The 19,126-nt window shown below is 42.3% G+C and overlaps 1 protein-coding gene across 1 annotated transcript in view; it reads left to right on the forward strand.

The window, feature by feature from the left end:
• Window positions 1-1,383: 1,383 nt before the first annotated feature.
• The window catches only part of tsc22d2 (TSC22 domain family 2), a 32,949-nt gene continuing 15,206 nt past the window's right edge, over window positions 1,384-19,126 (forward strand). Inside the window, exon 1 of the mRNA XM_070908874.1 lies at window positions 1,384-3,330. Within this exon, the coding sequence (XP_070764975.1) occupies window positions 1,718-3,330 (1,613 nt within the window). The 5' untranslated portion in view covers window positions 1,384-1,717. The remainder of the gene's footprint in view (window positions 3,331-19,126) is intronic.

Raw genomic sequence — 19,126 nt, forward strand, 5'->3', positions numbered from 1 at the left:
CTTGGCTCAGTGATCAAAAGTTTTTATGTTATTGTGTTTCAGCCCATCTTTTCGCTGAAGGTGCTAGGTGTGCTGGTGACTAACAGGCAGCTGAAGGGTGAAGTTGACTGTCACACAAGGGAAGTGAGTTAAGCCTGTTCTAACATGGCAAATAATAACTCCTTCCTATTGGTTATGCATTACAAGTTTATAAGTCAGATTTCCTCTAGGCCATTTAATACGATTTGGCTCATGATTTTAGTTTTATTCATTTTCTAGTTAAAGATTTAAGTTTATTATAATCTATGTCTCTGATATTTTAATTATTATTATTATCTATTGTCATGAGTGCACCTTATTAATGACTTCCACAGTGACCAGATAACATACACACTATTATCAATTTTACTGTCACACAGAAACATGTACATTCATAGACAAGACTGCATTCATGACTATCGTCTTCGTTAGGCAACATTATGCCAAGTAAGCTGTTTCTGAATAGGATACGGGCACTAGGATTTCCTGGAAATAAGTGATTCATTCAAAAACATGATCCAAATCACTGGCGGCTATTGACTGCGCTTTTATCGAATGAACGTTTCAGACTTTAATCCCGGATAGAAACTGGATTTTGCAACAGATTTCATTTTTTAAAATGTTTTTTTTTAAAGGGCCATCGTTTCATATGGCTGTAGTATAAAGATATGTAAATGGTAAAAGTGTAGCGATACTTGTAAAAAGGTATTTGTTATCAAATTATAAACCCTACATCACCCACACACTAACATCTGTCGACGGCTGCCTAAGTCTTTGCTGCTTTTACCGGGTGGGACGTTAACCGGAAGTGACGACGTAACATAAATAGTTCTTAGCCTCATAAATTAATTTTGCTATTTTAAAATTGTTGACAGCCTTAACGACTTCACAAACTGTACATAAGATGAAAGTTTGTGGTGCCGTTGAATTTGAAATATTTTTTTTGAGATGACAGAAAACTACTTTGACCTCCATACCCAGGATGCACTTCGCTCTTGCCATCTTGTCGAGTGGTTGGGTTAGAAGAGCGGCAGGCAAGAGTTAGCTGCCTGTTAGCTTACCGCCGCTGTGGTAAAGTGGTTATCTGTCAGCTAGCTGCTAGTAGCAGCTGCCAAAAGTGAGCTGTCCACACGCCGAGAGTCAAAACTTCCCCGACTTTGAGACGTTTTATCTGTCTATCGCTGAATTATATATTCTTTTTGAAAAGCCAATGGATTTGTTTACATTATGATGTCGCACATGCTGATACCGAGGTAGGGAAAACTAGCTAACACCAGCTAACTCAGCTAGTCGGCGAGAAATACATATATAGCTGAGAGAGAAGAGTGGGCTGCGGGACCGGGCCCGCCTCAGACTAAAGTACCGGTGGCAGCTGCTGAACAAGAACTTTGACAAGGGCCTATTTGCAACTCCGGTGCCGGGACACAAGAAAGGCCGACGGGGTGTCAGAGAGTCCGGGGTAGGAGAACAGCAGTCGCCCGTGTGCTGTGACCGGACCGGAACGTTTCGGGAGTTTCGCAGGGTCTGGCCCCGGTTGTGACACTTTTCTCGGACAAGAGAGAGGAAGAGGAACGGTATGGAAATGTCCTGTGACGGTATGTGTCTGTGTCATATCCCTCAGCTGTGAATTACTTCGCAAGACATTAGTCCAGCACTTCGTTTCATCTGGGAGCAGACAGACTTGGCGCAGATAGTCAACATGTCGAAAATGCCAGCGAAGAAGAAAAGTTGTTTCCAGATCACGAGTGTAACGCAGGCTCAGGTGGCGGCCAGCAGCATCACTGACGACACCGAGAGCCTGGACGATCCGGACGAGTCCCGGACAGAGGACGTGTCGTCGGAAATATTTGACGTTTCTCGGGCAGACCAGGGTGTGTGTGACAGGAGTTCGTCCGAGGAAACCTTAAACAACGTAGCAGAGCCTCAGGAGGGCCAGCCGCCCACCACAGGTCCTGTCAACGGGGGGCTCTCTTATAAAAGTATAGGCACTGGTCGTGTCACCCCACATAATTTAGGAGGAAGTGTGCCTGTGCCTGCTACAGCTCAACCCTTTGTTCCAAGCTCAGCCATCAATACGGTCCCTGCTGCCACTGTCTCTACCAATGTGGCTCACACTGCTCCTGTGAGCACCAGCTGTAGTTCCCGATTTAGGGTCATTAAACTTGACCATGGTACTGGAGAGCCCTTCAGACGGGGTAGGTGGACTTGCACTGAGTTCTATGAGAGAGATTCAGATTCAAATGTTAATCGAACTGTGGATAGTATAAAGCCAACTGTAACCCTCGATCACAGTACAGACAGGGACAGTGGGCTAGGGGCCACCAATAACTCTGTGGTCACTAGCAGTGCTTTTTCTGCACAGACTTCGGAGAACACCGCGGACAGTGGCTACTCCGTCGGGCACCCCGCCCACCCCCACCCTTCAGAGCCTCTGCAGCAAGGCTACAGCTTGGCTCCTCAGATAGGGAGCGGAGCAAGTGCCTTCCAGCCCACAGGGTATACAACTACAGCATCACAGCAAATACAACAGGCTCAGGCCAATATGCAGCCTGTTGCTCTCCAAACCTTTCTCTCAAACAGCCTCAATGGTGTGCACCAAGGTGCCATGCAGCAGAAGTCTCCCATTATGCCACCAGCCACGCAGGCCCAGCACTTTGCTTATTCTACTCATCCAACTGGCCTCTCAGCTGGCCAGCCAGACTATCGTCAGCAGCACTTTGGCTCAAGCACTCAGAACCTTCCCATGTCGGCCCTCCCTGTGGGGCCTCCAACCAGCCAGGTACCCTCCCCTCTTATCACCCCTGCTGGTCCAGGAGCGCAGGGGCTGGGTGGAGAGGCAACCTCAGCCCAGGGTCTGCTGCAACAAGTGGGCAATGCACAAGTCATGGCCCCAATCCTTCCTGGAAGTGGCCAACAGCAGTATGTCAGCCAGACTCAGCCTTCAGGAGGGATAGGCATTGCCCCTGCACCTTCCATCACCACCACCTCCCACAGCGGTGTCCAGAACGCGCCTGCCACAGTGCCCAATACCACCAATACCCCTCCGGGTGTACCAAGTCAAGTGCCTGGCACAGGAGGACTTGTCCAGCCCCAGGGAGCCCACGGAGGAGCAACAACAGGCCTTCTCTCTGGCTTCAGTAACCAGGCAGACGATAGTAGGCAGAAGTCTGACACCCTACCTCAGTCCAGTGCCGGTGTGGTGCCAGGGAAAGATGGTGTAAAGCCTTTCATCGGCGAGGGCCTCAACCTGCCCACTCCTGCTGTCAACAGCCTGTTTGACATCCATATTACCATGAATGTGGATGAGGACAGGTAAGATGGTATAATGCAAAAAAGGCCTATGTGAAATGAGTCCCCTTCCATAAATTGAATTATTGTTTACTGCTTTTTTGCTCAGCTTTGGGCAATCAGTAATGCAATATTATAGTATGGATATCAGTTTGCCTTGGTCTATGAGGAAAAAAGCAAAGGTCTCTGCAATGATAGATTGTTGGAGGTAGTAAGTGTGCATCTGGAAGTTTGCCATCATATTAAACATTCTTGTTGCATGCTACAGCAGTGTGGTCACACTCCACATTGTGGAGAACGCCTCTCCCTTCACCAGTGCCAAAATGAGGCACGCTATAACTAGAAGTCTTTGGTTGTACTTAAAGAACAATAAAACAAAACACACATTTTTTTGTTCTGTTTGTAAGTTTAAAGTTGTAGATTGGGAAGAAGGAGGGTTTAGAGGGGTAGTGAGCCAATGAAAACTGGCAGTGAGAGGAGAAATATTCTGTTTTTGTCATTAATAGGCAACCCACAAAACAGTGGATAGTAACTTGCCTTTTTAGACAACCACAGACCCCTCCTTCAAGCCTCCATTCAGCCATACAGGCTGTTTGGGTTTAGGGGGTGTTAACAAGCACTTGGATTAGTTACAACACTTGCAGTAGTTGTGTTTTGTGGCTGAAAAGGGAATAACTCCCTGAACGTAGGCAGTCCGTTTTTATTCTCCTGTCTGCTTAGGAGAGAAGGCGAGCATACCCCCCCCGCGCAGTGATCCCATCCTCCCAACTTTAAACCTTGTAAATACAGACTCTTCACTTTCCTAAAGTAATGTTCTAATGTACACGCTGCAGCTCAGCTATTTTTAGGGTCTGTCGGATGGCCCTCACACAGCTTGATCTGAAGTGTTGCCACTCTTTGCCATTCCTAGCAAGCAGAGGAGAGTTGGTGAGGTGTTGTTTGAGACAAGAATGACCTAAATGAGAGCTGGAGGTCCACACACACACACACACACACACACACACACACACACACACACACACACACACACACACACGTACGTGCATAGTCTGTCCTGTATTTATGTAGGCCTCAGTGTTTATCAGTGTGCTCTGTTGTGTTCTTCAGTGCTTATTATGAATGGTGTAGCCAGAGGAGTGTGTGTGTGTGTGTGTGTGTGCTTTAGGAGGTTGAGGCCTGATTTTTATTGCTCATAGTCCAGATATTCCTAAAGCTAATCAATGTTTACCAAGAGACTTTATCCCAGCAGCATCACATATGGCTTGATTATGTGCGAAGGGCAGAAACATTGTGTGTTGTCCCTGATTTCAGAGAGGAACAGCCAGTGCCCATTTCCTTGTCATTCCTGTGTGTGTGTGTGTGAAAGAGGAGTGACATCAGTGGCTGTCTGTGTAGCTATGGTGATGCCAGCAGCAGGACAGGACAGGACGTGTCAGGGAGGTGGAGAGGAAAGACAGGCTGCCACACAGACACACACACACCTGTGGCAATGATAGCAGGCACGTAAGCCACTTTGTCCGTGGCAGGGATGACATGGCCAGACTGAATCAGCAGGACGACGTCTGCCGTCTGCTCTGGCTCTCAGACTTGAGTCCTTGTCAGGCCTGTCCATGTTGACACATCAGCTTAATGAAGTGTTGACATGTTGCTAACCTGTTTAAGCCTCTTCTTCTTGTTCTCTGCGCACTTCCTCATTTTTCGATGGGCTGTAAATTGTGGAGACTTGAAACTGCACACATGTCAAAAGTTAAAACAAAAAGCTTTGTGAAATAGTGTCTCACTTAGCTGCATAGAACTGTTATAATTGAAGTGTAAAATGTTATGCCTTTGAAATAAAATCTAATTCCCTCTTTAGTTTAGTTGGTTAGTCTGCATAAATGTTACGGAGCTAATTTCAGTCATTTTAAATCTTTATTTTAACATTGACATAATTGCGACATAGCCAGTGGTGCTTCAATCACAACGCCTGTGGATTAACACAAAACTGACCTTATGTCCTGCGAACCACAACTCATTGGGTTGTATAGGACAGATTGCTAAATTACTGCAGTTTACTTAACACAGCCAGTAGGGGACACCACAGAGGTCAAAAAACTGATTTCCAATCCTGTGGTTAGGGTTAGGGTTGGTGCACTTTCAATTTTTGTCCTGATTGGTGTGGGCCATGATGTAATAACCATGTAACGGCTTGTACATTGACAAGCTACTTTTGGTAGATGTGTATCAAGTCCTTTCTAGAAAGGCATTTCCTGTGTGCAAGATTTCATGGAATTTGAATTTGGCATTTCAAAAATTTCAAAGGCCCAATGTGACACAGTGCAAGTCGAGTTAACTCCAAACTTGTTTGTTTTTCAGCTGTCCAAGCATTAAAAAACTGAGTTTCTGCTGTTTTGAATATTGCTAAAAACGTTCCTGAGGGTTTTGCTTGTTGATCACTTGGCACCAAACATTTATACAACACAACATGCTTGGTAACTACAACCCAACCATATTGAACAATAGTGAACAGTGTACCAGAGAAATCACAAACTTGGGTTGTAGACCTTTTTTGTAGTTTTAACAAAACTTTGAACAGTCATTTAATCTATAATGAAAATGAAAACTTTTATATTAAGACTGGATAAGCCCACATCTCCTATACACTTTGCCTAAATAATGTGAGTAGTCGTTTTATCGCTTTTCGCAAATGTTTGTATATGAAATCTTCCTGCTGCATACATGCACATGTATGCACTCACACATTGAATCTCGGTTAACCTTAAAACGTGCATTTTTGAGTGAGGTTGTGGGGCCCAAAGGCAAGTTGGCAGTCATGGGCGTAATTTTAACTATCATCAGTTGTAATTAAAATGCCTTGTTAACTCATAACGTTCTTGTAAATCTCAGCAAGGACCAAAAAAAAAAAAACATATTTCAAGGAACACACCCCAATATAACGGGACATATTTTCAAACTTTCGTCTCCTGTCAGAGGTGCATTGTTCTGTGCACGAGCTCAGCCTCGTTGAGGAATCTGCTCCAAGTTTCATTGTTTGGTTCTGTTTTGAATTAGAGTGCATCCCAAAAGTGGAACAAAGCATTGTGGGGGTGGAGTCGTGAGATTACAATGATTTCCCCTCAGCTTGGAATAGTTATCATCTCTGCTCAGCATGCTGCCTCCCTGCCAAATAAAGTCATGAAGCTGCCCCTGGGACAAATTGCTTTCCTTCAATGGGAGCACTTGGCCTTTAACTCAATTACTTCTTCCAGGGCAGACCCCCCCCCCCCCTTGTGCTGTCTCAATTAGGAATCTTAATTATTAATCCATAATTGATTATATGTTCTCAAGCAAAAGAACAGTAGTGGCTTAATTGTACAGTGGAGAGAAACGCAGTCTGAAGTTAATTCGGGTACACAATTTACTGTATGTCATTACATTTTATCCAAAGGAGGAGCACAATAACTGACCTGAAGTCAAAGTGATTAAGCTGATTGATAATGTGAATGAATAATATATCATTGATTAATTGTGTACATCGCAAACACTTTTAATTTCTCTTGTTGTGGAAAGATTAATGATATATTATGAGTCACAGGAGGCATATGTAATGTATCCTTTATATTTTTTTGAAATCAGCGCAAATCATTTTGAGCAATTTGAAGTTCATGAGCTCTGGCAAGGAAGTAAAAGTCACCTTTTACTACTCTGTCTTGCTTTCATTTGACTCTTCCTCTGCTATCTGAAGTGTGTGTTAGAGGCCTGCACACCCTTCACCCTCCCTCACTCTGCACAACAGCCTGACACTGTTGGTTGCTGTTTGTCTTGAGGCAGCCACAGCGAAAAAATTGTAGTAATGGTGCAGCAAATCACTATCTTGCTTGGGTGATGAGATGGTAGTTTGAATGACCATAAGTAGGTCTGCACCTGCAGGCTTTTTCAAAATTACCAATTCTCACCTTTGTGCATATATACATGTTCAATCTTGAGAGCTACACAGTTCGGCCACAGTCTGCCATTGGCTACAGAAGAGTATGAAATACAAGAACCTGGGTGAAAGTTATTGTTCCAAGTCAGTATGGGAATTTGGACATACCACCATCTATTCACAAGTAAGGTCTCATAAACATAAGTTTGTTTCTGTCAGATTAAAAGAGTGCCGCTCTTATTAGCAAACAAGCGGATGAACTTGGGCCAACAAAAGGAAAGTAAACCAGCTGCCAAATTTACAAACCTCCTCTACTTGTCTAATAGCCGACATGTGATGTCACCATGCAATTGTGGAAACTCAAATACACACAAGATTAATTCCTCTTCACACACACTGAATGTCACATAAAGCTGTGTTCTGATTGGAAGCTTTATATAAGGTCAGCTGCAAAGTGAGCGCAAGTTCAACTTGGTGGAAATTGTGCGTTGTCCATCTCCAACTGGGTTGAGTGTCGTCGCTCCTGCAGTTGGGAAAACAACAGCTCCACTGCTGGAGAGTAGCTAATTTTGTCGGTGTTCATAGGGAAAAAATGGCAACCGTGCTGTCTGCAGTCTTTAAAGCAGCCGCTTGCTGATATACATTAACGCTGGATTGACTTGAAGCTTAGTAGGAGCTTAGCAGGTATCTAGACGGTTAGCCCTTAATGGCTCTCAGCTGACTGTGTTGTGTCAGAACAATATTGTTGTACTTGTCAGTCGAGTAGTAGTGGATGGCTCTAAGGTATAAAGAAGAATCTTTCTGTGTATTTTGCTCCAGGTAATCCTCCTTTCCTACAACATGTATGTGTATTCCGAGTAGAGCAGGGAGGGATGGATTGACATATAATTGACACTCTTTTCTGAGACTTAATTGATAATATTGTGACATGTGTTTTTGGCATTTTCTAGCAGTGAACCTGAGGCAAATACAGACACGAGTATTTGCCTCAGGCATTAGTGTTGAACGCTGGGGGAGATGAGCAGAGTTTTAACCCCCACTGTTTCCTCATGACTTTAAAAGCTGTGAAGGCACATGTTTACATGCCGAGAGTGACAACAAATTGTCAAAAGTATGTAATTTGTCATACATACGTCATCTTTTAGACAGAAATTTCTTAGGGTTTTAATATGGACATAGGAGAAAAGTCAGTTGGGACAACATTTAACTTATTTTTATTGTATACAAGCCTACGTCTGTTGTTTGTTAGTCTGAATATGCGCGTGTTCAGTACTTGTACTGTAATGCCTCCCTCCATTTTACCTCTTGGCAGTTTGACAGTTTAACACAAAGAGGGAGGGAGGGAGTGAGGACAGGGTGGTATGGAGAGTCAGGTTTGGGATGGGGCGTGCATGTTGGGGGTTGTAGTTTGGTTGCCGCAGTGCCTGGAAACAAGGGAGCAGCTTATTTTCCACAGATAGCTGACCTGCCTGAACTTCCAGGGGACACATTCCAGGAGCCCTGAATGGCTGTGATTGTGGGACGTCCCGGGCTGCAGCCTGAGCAGACGGGTCTGCACCAGCTCTGTTTTGGGGCCGGCCCCCTGGCTCTGTCTCCTGTCAGTCTCCCTCTAATGTGGCTGTTCTGTCTCTCTGGCTCTTGCTGTTTTTGTCTCTCCCTAGCTGACCTGTTAACACACTCTCCCTCTCAGCTTCTAAACTGCTGATGCAATGTTTCGCTTCCCATTCACGTCGTTGTCTTTTCTAGTTTAATTATTCAAGGGGGAAGCCTTAGTTCAAACCTCTCCTCTCTTTGCTTTTAAATTGGGGTAAAATTTGGTGTTGAGCAATCACCAGCATTTTCTCGCAAGAATAATAACTGACTGGAGTTGCCTTTTAATGATGTCTCCTGGAACTGCCCTCATAGTGCTCATTAATGGGTTTTCAACTAATTTGGTCCTCTTCCCAAAGAAAACGCTCCTTTTCTGCAAAGAAGCAGAGCAAAAATAATGTCCTTGTGTTGCGAAGTGAATTGTGTTTGATTTTAAAACTTGTCAAGTTTGTTATATTTTCCCTTTTTTATAAATGTTCAAAGATCTGAAGAGGCCAACAGTGTGAGGCAAAGTGGTTGAATAAGTTAGCATAGCAGGACCCACCCTGTTATCTCAGCAAGATGTGGTCAGGGGATCACTTCCAATTAGAGTGGACCTGCCAAAGCAAGTAAACAACCACGCTCCTGGCGGCCTACCATAACTAACTCAGTTTGTGCTGGAAGCAAGGCCACTGAATCAGCCGCAGAGTATGTTGCAGGCTGTTCCAGGAATGAGGACAGTGTGTGCAAACTGTTGTTGTTTGTTGTCTTTTCCAAAATTGTCTCAATACAGAACAGGTTACATCTTTTGAGTGGTTACAGCATGTTAAGTATGCACCAACTCATTTCAAAGGAAGCCCTCTGTCCAAAGAGAAGACTTGTTGACAGGTCCTCGTTACCTGTACCCGTCTGTACTTTCTACATGGAGAAGGGGGGCTACGTTGAGCTGAGGGATTGCGTAATGTTCCAGTGTATGTGTCATAACTTCAGCAAGGGATGTTAACAGTTACAGAATTTGATAAATCAAGAATATATTAACCAAAAATATGCAAATTGAGCGTTTATTTATTTCACATCGGTTCCATGTGTGTTTTCAGAAGCTCTGATAATTTACCTGGGCCGGTCGCTCAAAGAGATTTTAGACTTAGTGTTTATTTTTCTCTTAGATTAGTCTAATACAAGTTAGACAGTTTCACAAACCGACTTATTTTATGCCTAAAAGTTAGCCAGGCTAGCCCCGGAACTAAGAGCCATGTTTCCATGGTAACATTCAGTGACACCTACAGCTGACCAGCAGCAAGGTAAAGGCAAAAATGCCAAACATTCACTTTTTCCAGCTTATTAAGATGTAAGGTTTTGCTGCTTCTGTATCATATGTGATAGTAAACTGAATATCCTTGGCTTTTGGACTGTTTTATAAAGAAAAGCAAGCAATCTGAAGAAATCTCTGTGATGTTTAGGAAATTGTGATTAGCATTTTTCATAATTGTATGATAAATTATTTCAAACAATCTAGAAAGAGATGAATCGATGATAGAAATAATTGTTAGTTGTAGCCCTTGTGCTTACCATGAAAGACAGTGATGCAAGCTGCACCTGTATAGCTCTTCCTCTAACAAGCTCACTCTGGTTTTCCTGAGACTTTGACATATGGGTACTCTTGTTGCTGCTGACCTAAATCTGTTTAAGGACTTAAATCTGTTTGAACTTTCTGGCAATAAGATATTTCAGTGAGTTTTCTGTAGTGTTTCAGAAGTCATCTCACGCATTTCCGATTTTGTTGGACCCTGTTGTTTTACTGTAAAGTCAGATATTCTGATACAAAATTGAGGAAGTGAAAGAGAAAAAAGTTCAAATTCTATTTATGGGACTGTTTCTTTGCAAGCGTCAGATTTCTGGACAACCACTGGGCAGAATGGCCACATCTTTTCTCTTTCTTGTCGTCTCTCTGATTTGTCGTGATGATGGTACTAATAATAAGCAATAATAAATCAATCGTTAAAGCTGACCACAGCTCAGAGCTTGGTCTTAAGGCATGGATGAGATTATTTGCTGGAAGTCTGTGGGATATAAATGTCTCCAGCTCTAAATAAGCTAACCAGTTGCTGTTGAAAATGTGGAGCTGTGTGTCTCAGCCACTCAGTCTCCCATAGTGGGAAGCAAGGGCTGAACAACAGGGTTTCAGTGCCTGGGGCCCCCCGGAGCCCAAGATGTCTGAATAGTGAGTAATGAGGATGTGTGGAAAGCATGGCAGGCAGCTGCATTTGAGTCATCCATCCTCTCTCTGTGCTCTCGCTTGCTTTCAATGGGTGTCGCCGACTGATCTGGCTCACTGGTGCCTGTGACTGTTCATCTGTTCTCTAGTCCTCTCTGTGTGTGTGTGTGTGTGTGTGTGTGTGTGTGTGTGTGTGTGTGTGTGTGTGTGTGTGTGTGTGTGTGTGTGTGTTGTGGTATGACAGTGTGGGATTGGCTGAGAGAGTTGAAGAGAGGCTCCAAGTTGAAGAAAGAGTGAATTAGAGATTTTAGGGGGTGCTCATGTTTGGCTTCTTCTCTGCGTCTCCAGGATCAGGGAGCTTTTTCTTTCAGTGTCCTTTTCATTTACCAATCACTGCCTGTGTTGTGTTCTTTCCCAGTCTGTCCCAAACTTCCTAAGTCCACACACAGTGAGACAAATCACTTCTATCGTGCATATCTGAAGCAGATTTGGCTGGCCTGTTTTGGCATGTCATTAACATAAAGCAAACATTTCTTAGTTAAGTCTTAATTCTTAAATGTGATTATTTGACCAAGATGTATACTATGCAGGGCAATTTACTGTTAAAAAATAAACTTCTCTGGTGGACAAACTATAATATAATGGAGACACTGTTCTAAATGACCTTAAACATATCTGTCATTTCATACATTTCAGTACTGATATTTCTTATTTATTGGTCAATATGTATGCCAATGTGATATAACTTTTATAAGCTAATATCGGCTGATATTTTGCTCTTAGTGTTTAGCTCCAAGTGATGCTGAGCTTAATGTGTATCTTTTGCTTCACAGGGTCAAATACAAGTCTATAAATTCATTTGAAAGAGAACTTGACTTTAAGATGCTGCGTTTACATGATCTGTACCCTTGACCACGGAGGCACCAGGTTATTGCCCTGATAAAGCCTTTAAAAAAAGTTTTGCTCATAAAAGTAATCGTAATAATAGTATACTGGCATCTTGGCAAAATATTCAAACCTTTCATGTGACTTCGAATGCCTGATGGAGCAGAAAATAGTCAATGTATTGGACCAAGATGTAAAATAGACAAATAGCAAATTTGTTCCAGAAATAAAAGTTGTAATTAGGGATGCAGTGAATGATAATTTTTATTGTTGATTAATCGGGCAATTATTATGTTGATTGATTGATTATTTGTTTGTTCTATAAAATGTTAAAAAATTCTCAAAGATTTCCATCGTAACTCCCTAAAACCCAAGGGGACGTCTTCAGATTACCAAAAGTCCAAAACTAATTTCTTTGTCTTACTATCATATCACAAAGAAATCACAATTTGGCATCAACATCTACATTCTTAAAGATTTATATACCTACTAAATCAGTCAATCTTGTCTGGTTGTGTCGGTTCAGCAGTGGATTCACTCGCGTGTTTTTTTCACAAGTTCATGAGTTAGTGAGCACAAGCATAATCTGCTCAGAAGGCCAACTAAGGTCATATCTGTTCTGCAAGTTGACTCTAACATCCATGTAGGCAATGCAAATTCTTCAGGGTGCTTTTTTTTGTCTTCATCTGAGAAAGGCGCAGGTTTTGTAGAACTGAGGTTTCCTGCTTTGCTTTGATGTCCGCTTTCGTATTCTGTCAAACGCTTCCTCTGTTGTCTTCTTCCTCTTCTTTTTCTCAAGTCAGCTTCGTCTCGAGTGTCTCCTCTCGTCAGCAGTGAACCATTCCCCCCCCGCCTCCTCCAGTGTCTTTCAATGAGCAGGCTTCTGCAAGGAAGCGGACGTGAGTCATTGTGGCTGGGTAGACTGATAACGGTTTATTCACTCGTTCGAACCTGCGGTGTCAAACAGATGGTACCTTAGCCTATCGCTTCATCAAGTTGGATTTGTCATAAGTGCCTGAACTCGTCCTCTTTTTCACCCAGTGAGGCCATCCAGATGATATAATTCATCTCCTGGCTTCCAACAAGTAACTTCCTGTAATTATGTGATTATTTTTAAGTGTGTGTGTGTGTAACTACTATCACTTACCAAATGATAATCCTTTTCATAACTCTTTGTTGAACTTATTGCATCATGCTGTTGTGAATCAGACTCACTTGATTTCTTCAGTAAAAACGCAAGTCGTCATGGTGATAATCGAAGGCCTTTCATCCTCTTTGGCTCTTTTAACATTGTCTGTCTTTTTTTAGCCTTATAGAAGAAGCAGCTAACCATTGTCAGCCATGTTGACCTCCTGGTTAGCACTATGGTGAGGTGTGATGACTGGTTCATTCTGAACTTTCACACCATCCTGTCTCTGTATTCTTCATCTGAGTCAGCCGCTAAGTTTAACATGTTAAAACATTTCACCCACACTCTTGATCTATCTTACAACTGTGAAACACGAGTTAACTGGAGCACTGCACTTAAAACCCAGTGGAGTTATCTTTTAATATTTAATATATTTATGGTTTCTCACCAAAAGACCTTGCATGTGTCTTTAAGATCTATCAACCATGTTTTTGATTTCTACATTTAGTAGTCTTATCTTTCTTCTCTCTGTGCGCTGCTCAGTGGTGGAAGAAGGTCTCTGATCTTTTACTGAAATAAAAGTAGAAAAACTACAGTGTAAAAATACTCTGTTACAAGTAAAAGTCCTGCATTAAAAATCTTACTTAAGTGAAAGTACATAAGTATTGACATCAAAATATACTTAAACTAGAAAGTACTTATTATGCAGAGTGACCCATTTCAGAATAATATATATTATATTTTGGGTTTGTAGTTAGTGATACGTTAATGTCTGAGCATCACCAATGTTGCAGCTGGTAAAGGTGGGGCTAATTAATGACTAACTAATGTTGTCAAATAAATGTAGTGGAGTAAAAAGTACAATATTGGCGTCCAAATGTAGTGGAGTAAAGTACAAGTACCTCAAAATTGTACTGAAGTAAATGTATTTAGTTATATTCCACCACGCTGCTCTGCTACTTTGTCCCTTTGCCACCCTCGGCTCTGGCCCTGGACGAGGTCAACCAAAAAAAAAAACTCAATGGAAAATATTCTGCTACGACTTCCTATGCTGCCAGTGAACGCATCTCAGCAGACACAGCAGCTGAAACCAGGAAGGGCAGTGCATCGGCATTTTATCACTGAGCTAGGATGGCAACAAACATGTTTGACAGTGTGACAGTGGGCTGAACTGTTCATTTCATGGCTTTGAGAGGCCAACAAAGACACTAAAACCTTGTGGAAAGGTCTTGTAGAAAATGTGATATTTGATCGGATGGCCCTCTACAGTCAGTTTACCCCACTGCTGCGTGCGAGCTGACACAACCAAACTTCCCATTGTGGGATACAGAATAGTAACAGGTGAAGTTGTCATATTTTTATTCAACTCACAAAGCATATGATAAACTAATAAAACATAATGCATTGATATAATTCAGATTTCCTAACTGTAGTGGGACCTAGCGCCACTCGCACCACCAAAACATTACTTACACATAAAGGCATCAATAGTTTAAAAACTCACAATGGGACCATCCGTCATAAAGACTAATGAATACTTTTACTTTTGATACATTTTGCATTAATAATTTACATTTACTACATTTTAGTATTGCTAATAAAGTAAAAGATTGAACTATATTGTAATGATAAGCATGATAACATTGTACTACATTCTCCCATACGAAGAGCTGTAAGAGGAACCTTGGCACTGTACGCTTCCTGTACTAGAGAAAGCTTTAGATCAAGGAAAGTTTACCTTAGGGCAGTCAATGTAAAGCCCACAAGACACACCCAGTGTACGGTATGTAAAAGGAGTTGGTTGTGATTTGTCACAGGAATCTGTTGGTGTCTTGTCTGCACAGAGATATGAATGCCCAGGCAACCAGCAATACAACAGCTGGGAAGACCTTGGATCAAAGCCAGAGTATGGTATTGAACAGTTGCAATAACACCACCATGTTTAGAAGTATGGCTCCTTCTGAGACCATGTATTATAAACTGAAGGCAAGTCACTAGAGAGAGAGACATGTCTGCGTTGTTACACTGCAGCGGACTAGCTGAGGCAGAAACAGACCTGAGGGCCAGTATGGCAGAGTTCACTTGGCCAGCGTCACGCTTCAGGAACCAATTCTACACTTTATTTAACCGGCTGAGTCAATGAACTCTAGCCCTGCTAAGTGAAATTGAGCAGATAGGGTTGGCTTTGTAGCTCCAGGCTGATGCTATCAGCTGCCACCCAGCTGAACGAGCCACCCCAGATCCTGAATTATACTGACTCGTCGGTACTCATGGTAACAATTATGTGTAACCCGAGCAGAAATTAACACCCTCTGCTTACGAGAATGCTCATATCAGTGTGACATATTTTCACTCATCTTTCACTGACTGTAAATGTTTGCTAGTCCTTGCTGAGGTGTTCAAGCCTGCCTTTAACATCGCTAAAGCTTGAGCTGTCATCTTTTTTACTAAGGTTTTTTAAGTTGAGTCATAAATACCCCAACAATCCCCTCTTCTCTGTCCTACGTGCTGAAGCCTCCCATAGGAGAGTGGGCCGGGTTGTGTTGTCAGTGGTGGTTAGCTGCACAGCTGGGACTTTGCCTGACTCGGGCATGGCTGCAGGCTTGGCCCCATGCAGAGGGTCACGTCCCTGTTTGCCATTGAGCCTTTTCCCCTCTCTCCCACGCCATCTCCTAATCACTACATTATGAGAGGAGCTGCTCCAACTGCTGGGTCACATCTCATCCCTCTGTCCAGTTTATTCAGCCTCCCCCTGTATCAGGCTTCAGCCAAAAATCTCTGCAAGTCAAACTTGTGTGATATGAACAGGGAGAGAGTTTAGTATACGTCACATGAAGATGAAGATGTATAGTCACATGTGTGTAGGGCTAAAGTCTGCTCAGCCCTGCGTGCATTCAGCAACATCAAAGAGTCTGCTGCAGGAAAAACAACTTCAGGAAAACAACCCGCAGCTCAGAACCCAGTGTTTACAACGTGTTAGGTCTGTCGTGTCGTGCTGCCTGTCTTTAAGTCTTTTGATTCTATGGACTGAAGTTGTTTTTAAGTCATTTTAAAGGGAGGAAATTTAATTTTTCTGCCTTCCATTAAAAGCAGCAGCTTTTCCTCAAGTGACCCGAGGGAGTATGTGTTCATTCAGGCCTATGCAGCAGCCTTTTCTGAGGCAGCTTAAGGATTGAATGGGGTTTACAGGCAAAATCCCACTTGAGACTCTATTCTTCATCTTGTGTATGTGGTGCTATGATTGTTAACCTGTCAGAGCGAAGGGATTTTTATGGGCACACTTGTTTTTATAAGTTCCTGTTCTGCAGCAGGGAGTTGGAACCTCATCAAACCATTATGGTTGTGTCGTTGTACTTATATCACATGCTCTGAAAACATTGTCATCATTAATCAAATTATGTAATATCCTAAACTTTGGATACTGCTGCAAATAGTTGGGTTGAGTTGACAGGCTGTTTATGTGTGATGAAGGGTTGTGACACTAACACAGCTAGTCTATTGACAGACGTTCTGGCTGCTAAATCCCTTGTCAATCACATATCATGAGAGCCGGGAACGGTCTCTCCGATCTGACAGTGTGCTGTGACTTTGCCCAAACAAGAGAACCATTTTGTCAGGGTAGCTATTCAATTTGTAACACACCATTGTTAGATGGTGCTTTTAATCTATAAAATATCTCACTGTACAATGGCTACAATTATGGTCTGCGTAGGGGGCTAAAGTCAGCACCTTTCCTACGCATGCACTGTTTGTGCTGCAGGAACTCAAAATGTCTTTAACTGCAAAGACGTCTGTCTAGAAATAAAAGTACACTCCATAAAAGTGCACAGAACGAAGTAAATCCTATGTATTGCAATAATCTAAATACTATATTTATTAATTTAAACTGATTCTCAGTCATTAAATGAGGTTGCAGGTTCTGCATATCAAGTAAATAGACCGATTCAACCTATTATACTTTGGTGGGTGGGATCTAAAATGACCTCAGACACTCACCTAACATCTTGTGGATTTTGATGCTCTTTCAGGAGTCGAGCGAACAGTGGACAAGCAGTGGCCTGAGCTGGAGGCACTGCAAGGCTTCTTCTAAATTCTAACTCTGATTCACAGAAACTCGCTTTAAGGTCAAGTGCAGTCATTTGCCCATCAGTCATATTGCAAGATAAGTGCCTCCTAAGTTAATACCTAACGGGTGCACGTGAGTTCCCCTCATGTTTTCTGGCATATATCACTTGGGGCTGTAGGTCAAGCAGCTAAGAAGCTATATTTATGAATTTACATACCTGCCTAACAACATTCTGCCTTTTACCTTTTCACACACTAAGGAGCTCATTTGACTGTAGTCGCTTAGATATTTGCTTCCAGCAATAATGCTAGTTCCAACAGCTCAACTAGGCCAAATTTGTTAAAGTTGCAACATGCCAGAACGTAAGCTGTGCTGTGTAAAGACGACTCTAGTGTGATCGTAATCAAGGATCTGATTGATGATATCTGAGAAAATGTAGTGACAAATGCCTATTATATTACCAGAGCCCAAGGGGACATCTTCAAATGTCTTGTCCGACCAACAGTACAAAACCCAAAGATATTCAGTTTACTATCATATATGACAAAAAAAAAGTGTAAAATCCTCATTTTAAAAGCTTGAACCAGTGAAAGTTTGCCATTTTGCTTTAACCCCCCCCCCCCAAACAAAATCAATCATCAAAATAGTTGCTGATTCATTTAATCGTTTCAGCTCTATATCTGATTAGATTTAATAACTGCATTGTTCATCAGCTGCATGAAGTATAATAGGTTTGTGTGCCATTAATGTTTTCATTAGATCAGTATTTGTTTTCTTAAACTTTTTCACCCAGTCTACTCCAGACATGTTTAAGCTGCGTTCATCTGAGAGAACTGATGTATTTCAATTTTTACAACGGCTACAACGTGGCTCACTTTCTTTACGCGCATGACTGCGACCCAAAGCATCTTTTTACACTTTTTGCCCCATATTTGCTTTTAAGTACATGATTGTGTTTTCCTGCTGCAGAGGGAGAGGTTGCTGAAGGGGGTTCAGGTGAGGTGACACGCCCCTCCTCCCTATTTTCCCTGACTTTTCTCTCTCTCTACTACCTTGATTTCGAAAGGCTGCTTTTCACTCATCTCTCTCTTCAGATATCTCTGCTTGTCTCCTGTCCGCCTGATGAACTCGTCATGCATACAAAATCTACCCTGTCCTAATAAAATCAGGTATTTTGGCTCGTTCAGAGAGCCGAGCTCAGAGCTGCTCTGTTGAAGTATGTTGTTTGTGAGCTCTTCAGGCTTGCAGTGTCTAAATACCTCACCAGGTCATGAGGAAAGGTCCTGGGCTACTGTTTGTGGGGTGTGGCGGAGATAAATCTGTCATGGGCTCAGATATGGAAACTCGGCTGTAAATCACTCTTGTAGGTCACCAATGGATAGTGGATGGTTAACCCTGCTTTTCTAGTTTCGTAAATTCGTAAACCAACTCCTTTCTCCTGCCCTTTTTTGTTTTTCGGTCCTCCAGGATCTCGTATATAGTGGAACTGTCCGCTTTACGATTTTGTAGACCACCCTCGTTCTTATTGTAGGACAAGCCTCCCATAGACAGTTTTACATTTAGGGTGCAGACAGAAGGGTGGCTGGCATGAACTTGAACCCAGCAGGAGCATGCACTTGTCAAACTCGTAAACTGTTACATGTCATCTCACCTTGTTTCCTTGTCATTGTTTTGGTTTTGAACACCACATTTTTTAAATTGCTCCTTATTAAATTGCTTTGCAGTTTAACGAAAGTGAGTTATATTGAGTTGAATATAATTAGCATTTTAAAGCATTGAATGTAGATTGTTCAACAAATTCAAGTAAGTAAAGTTTATTTACAGCATAAAGTGCCTTTCAAGATCAGACTTCACAAATTGCTTCACAATAAAAGAACGAAGACATGAGACCAAGACATAAAATAGACACATTATATGAGTAATAATTAAGAGATGAAAGAAAATAAAAACAATAAAGTCGAACTGAATTATCTGAATTCACGTGTGCTCGCTGCTGAAATGTTTTTGTTTAAACATTTGAAGCTGTACTAGGCTAGTTGTTGTAGAAGAAGC

Source organism: Enoplosus armatus, chromosome 7 (genome assembly GCF_043641665.1).
Source record: "Enoplosus armatus isolate fEnoArm2 chromosome 7, fEnoArm2.hap1, whole genome shotgun sequence".
Taxonomy (NCBI): Eukaryota; Metazoa; Chordata; class Actinopteri; order Centrarchiformes; family Enoplosidae; genus Enoplosus; species Enoplosus armatus.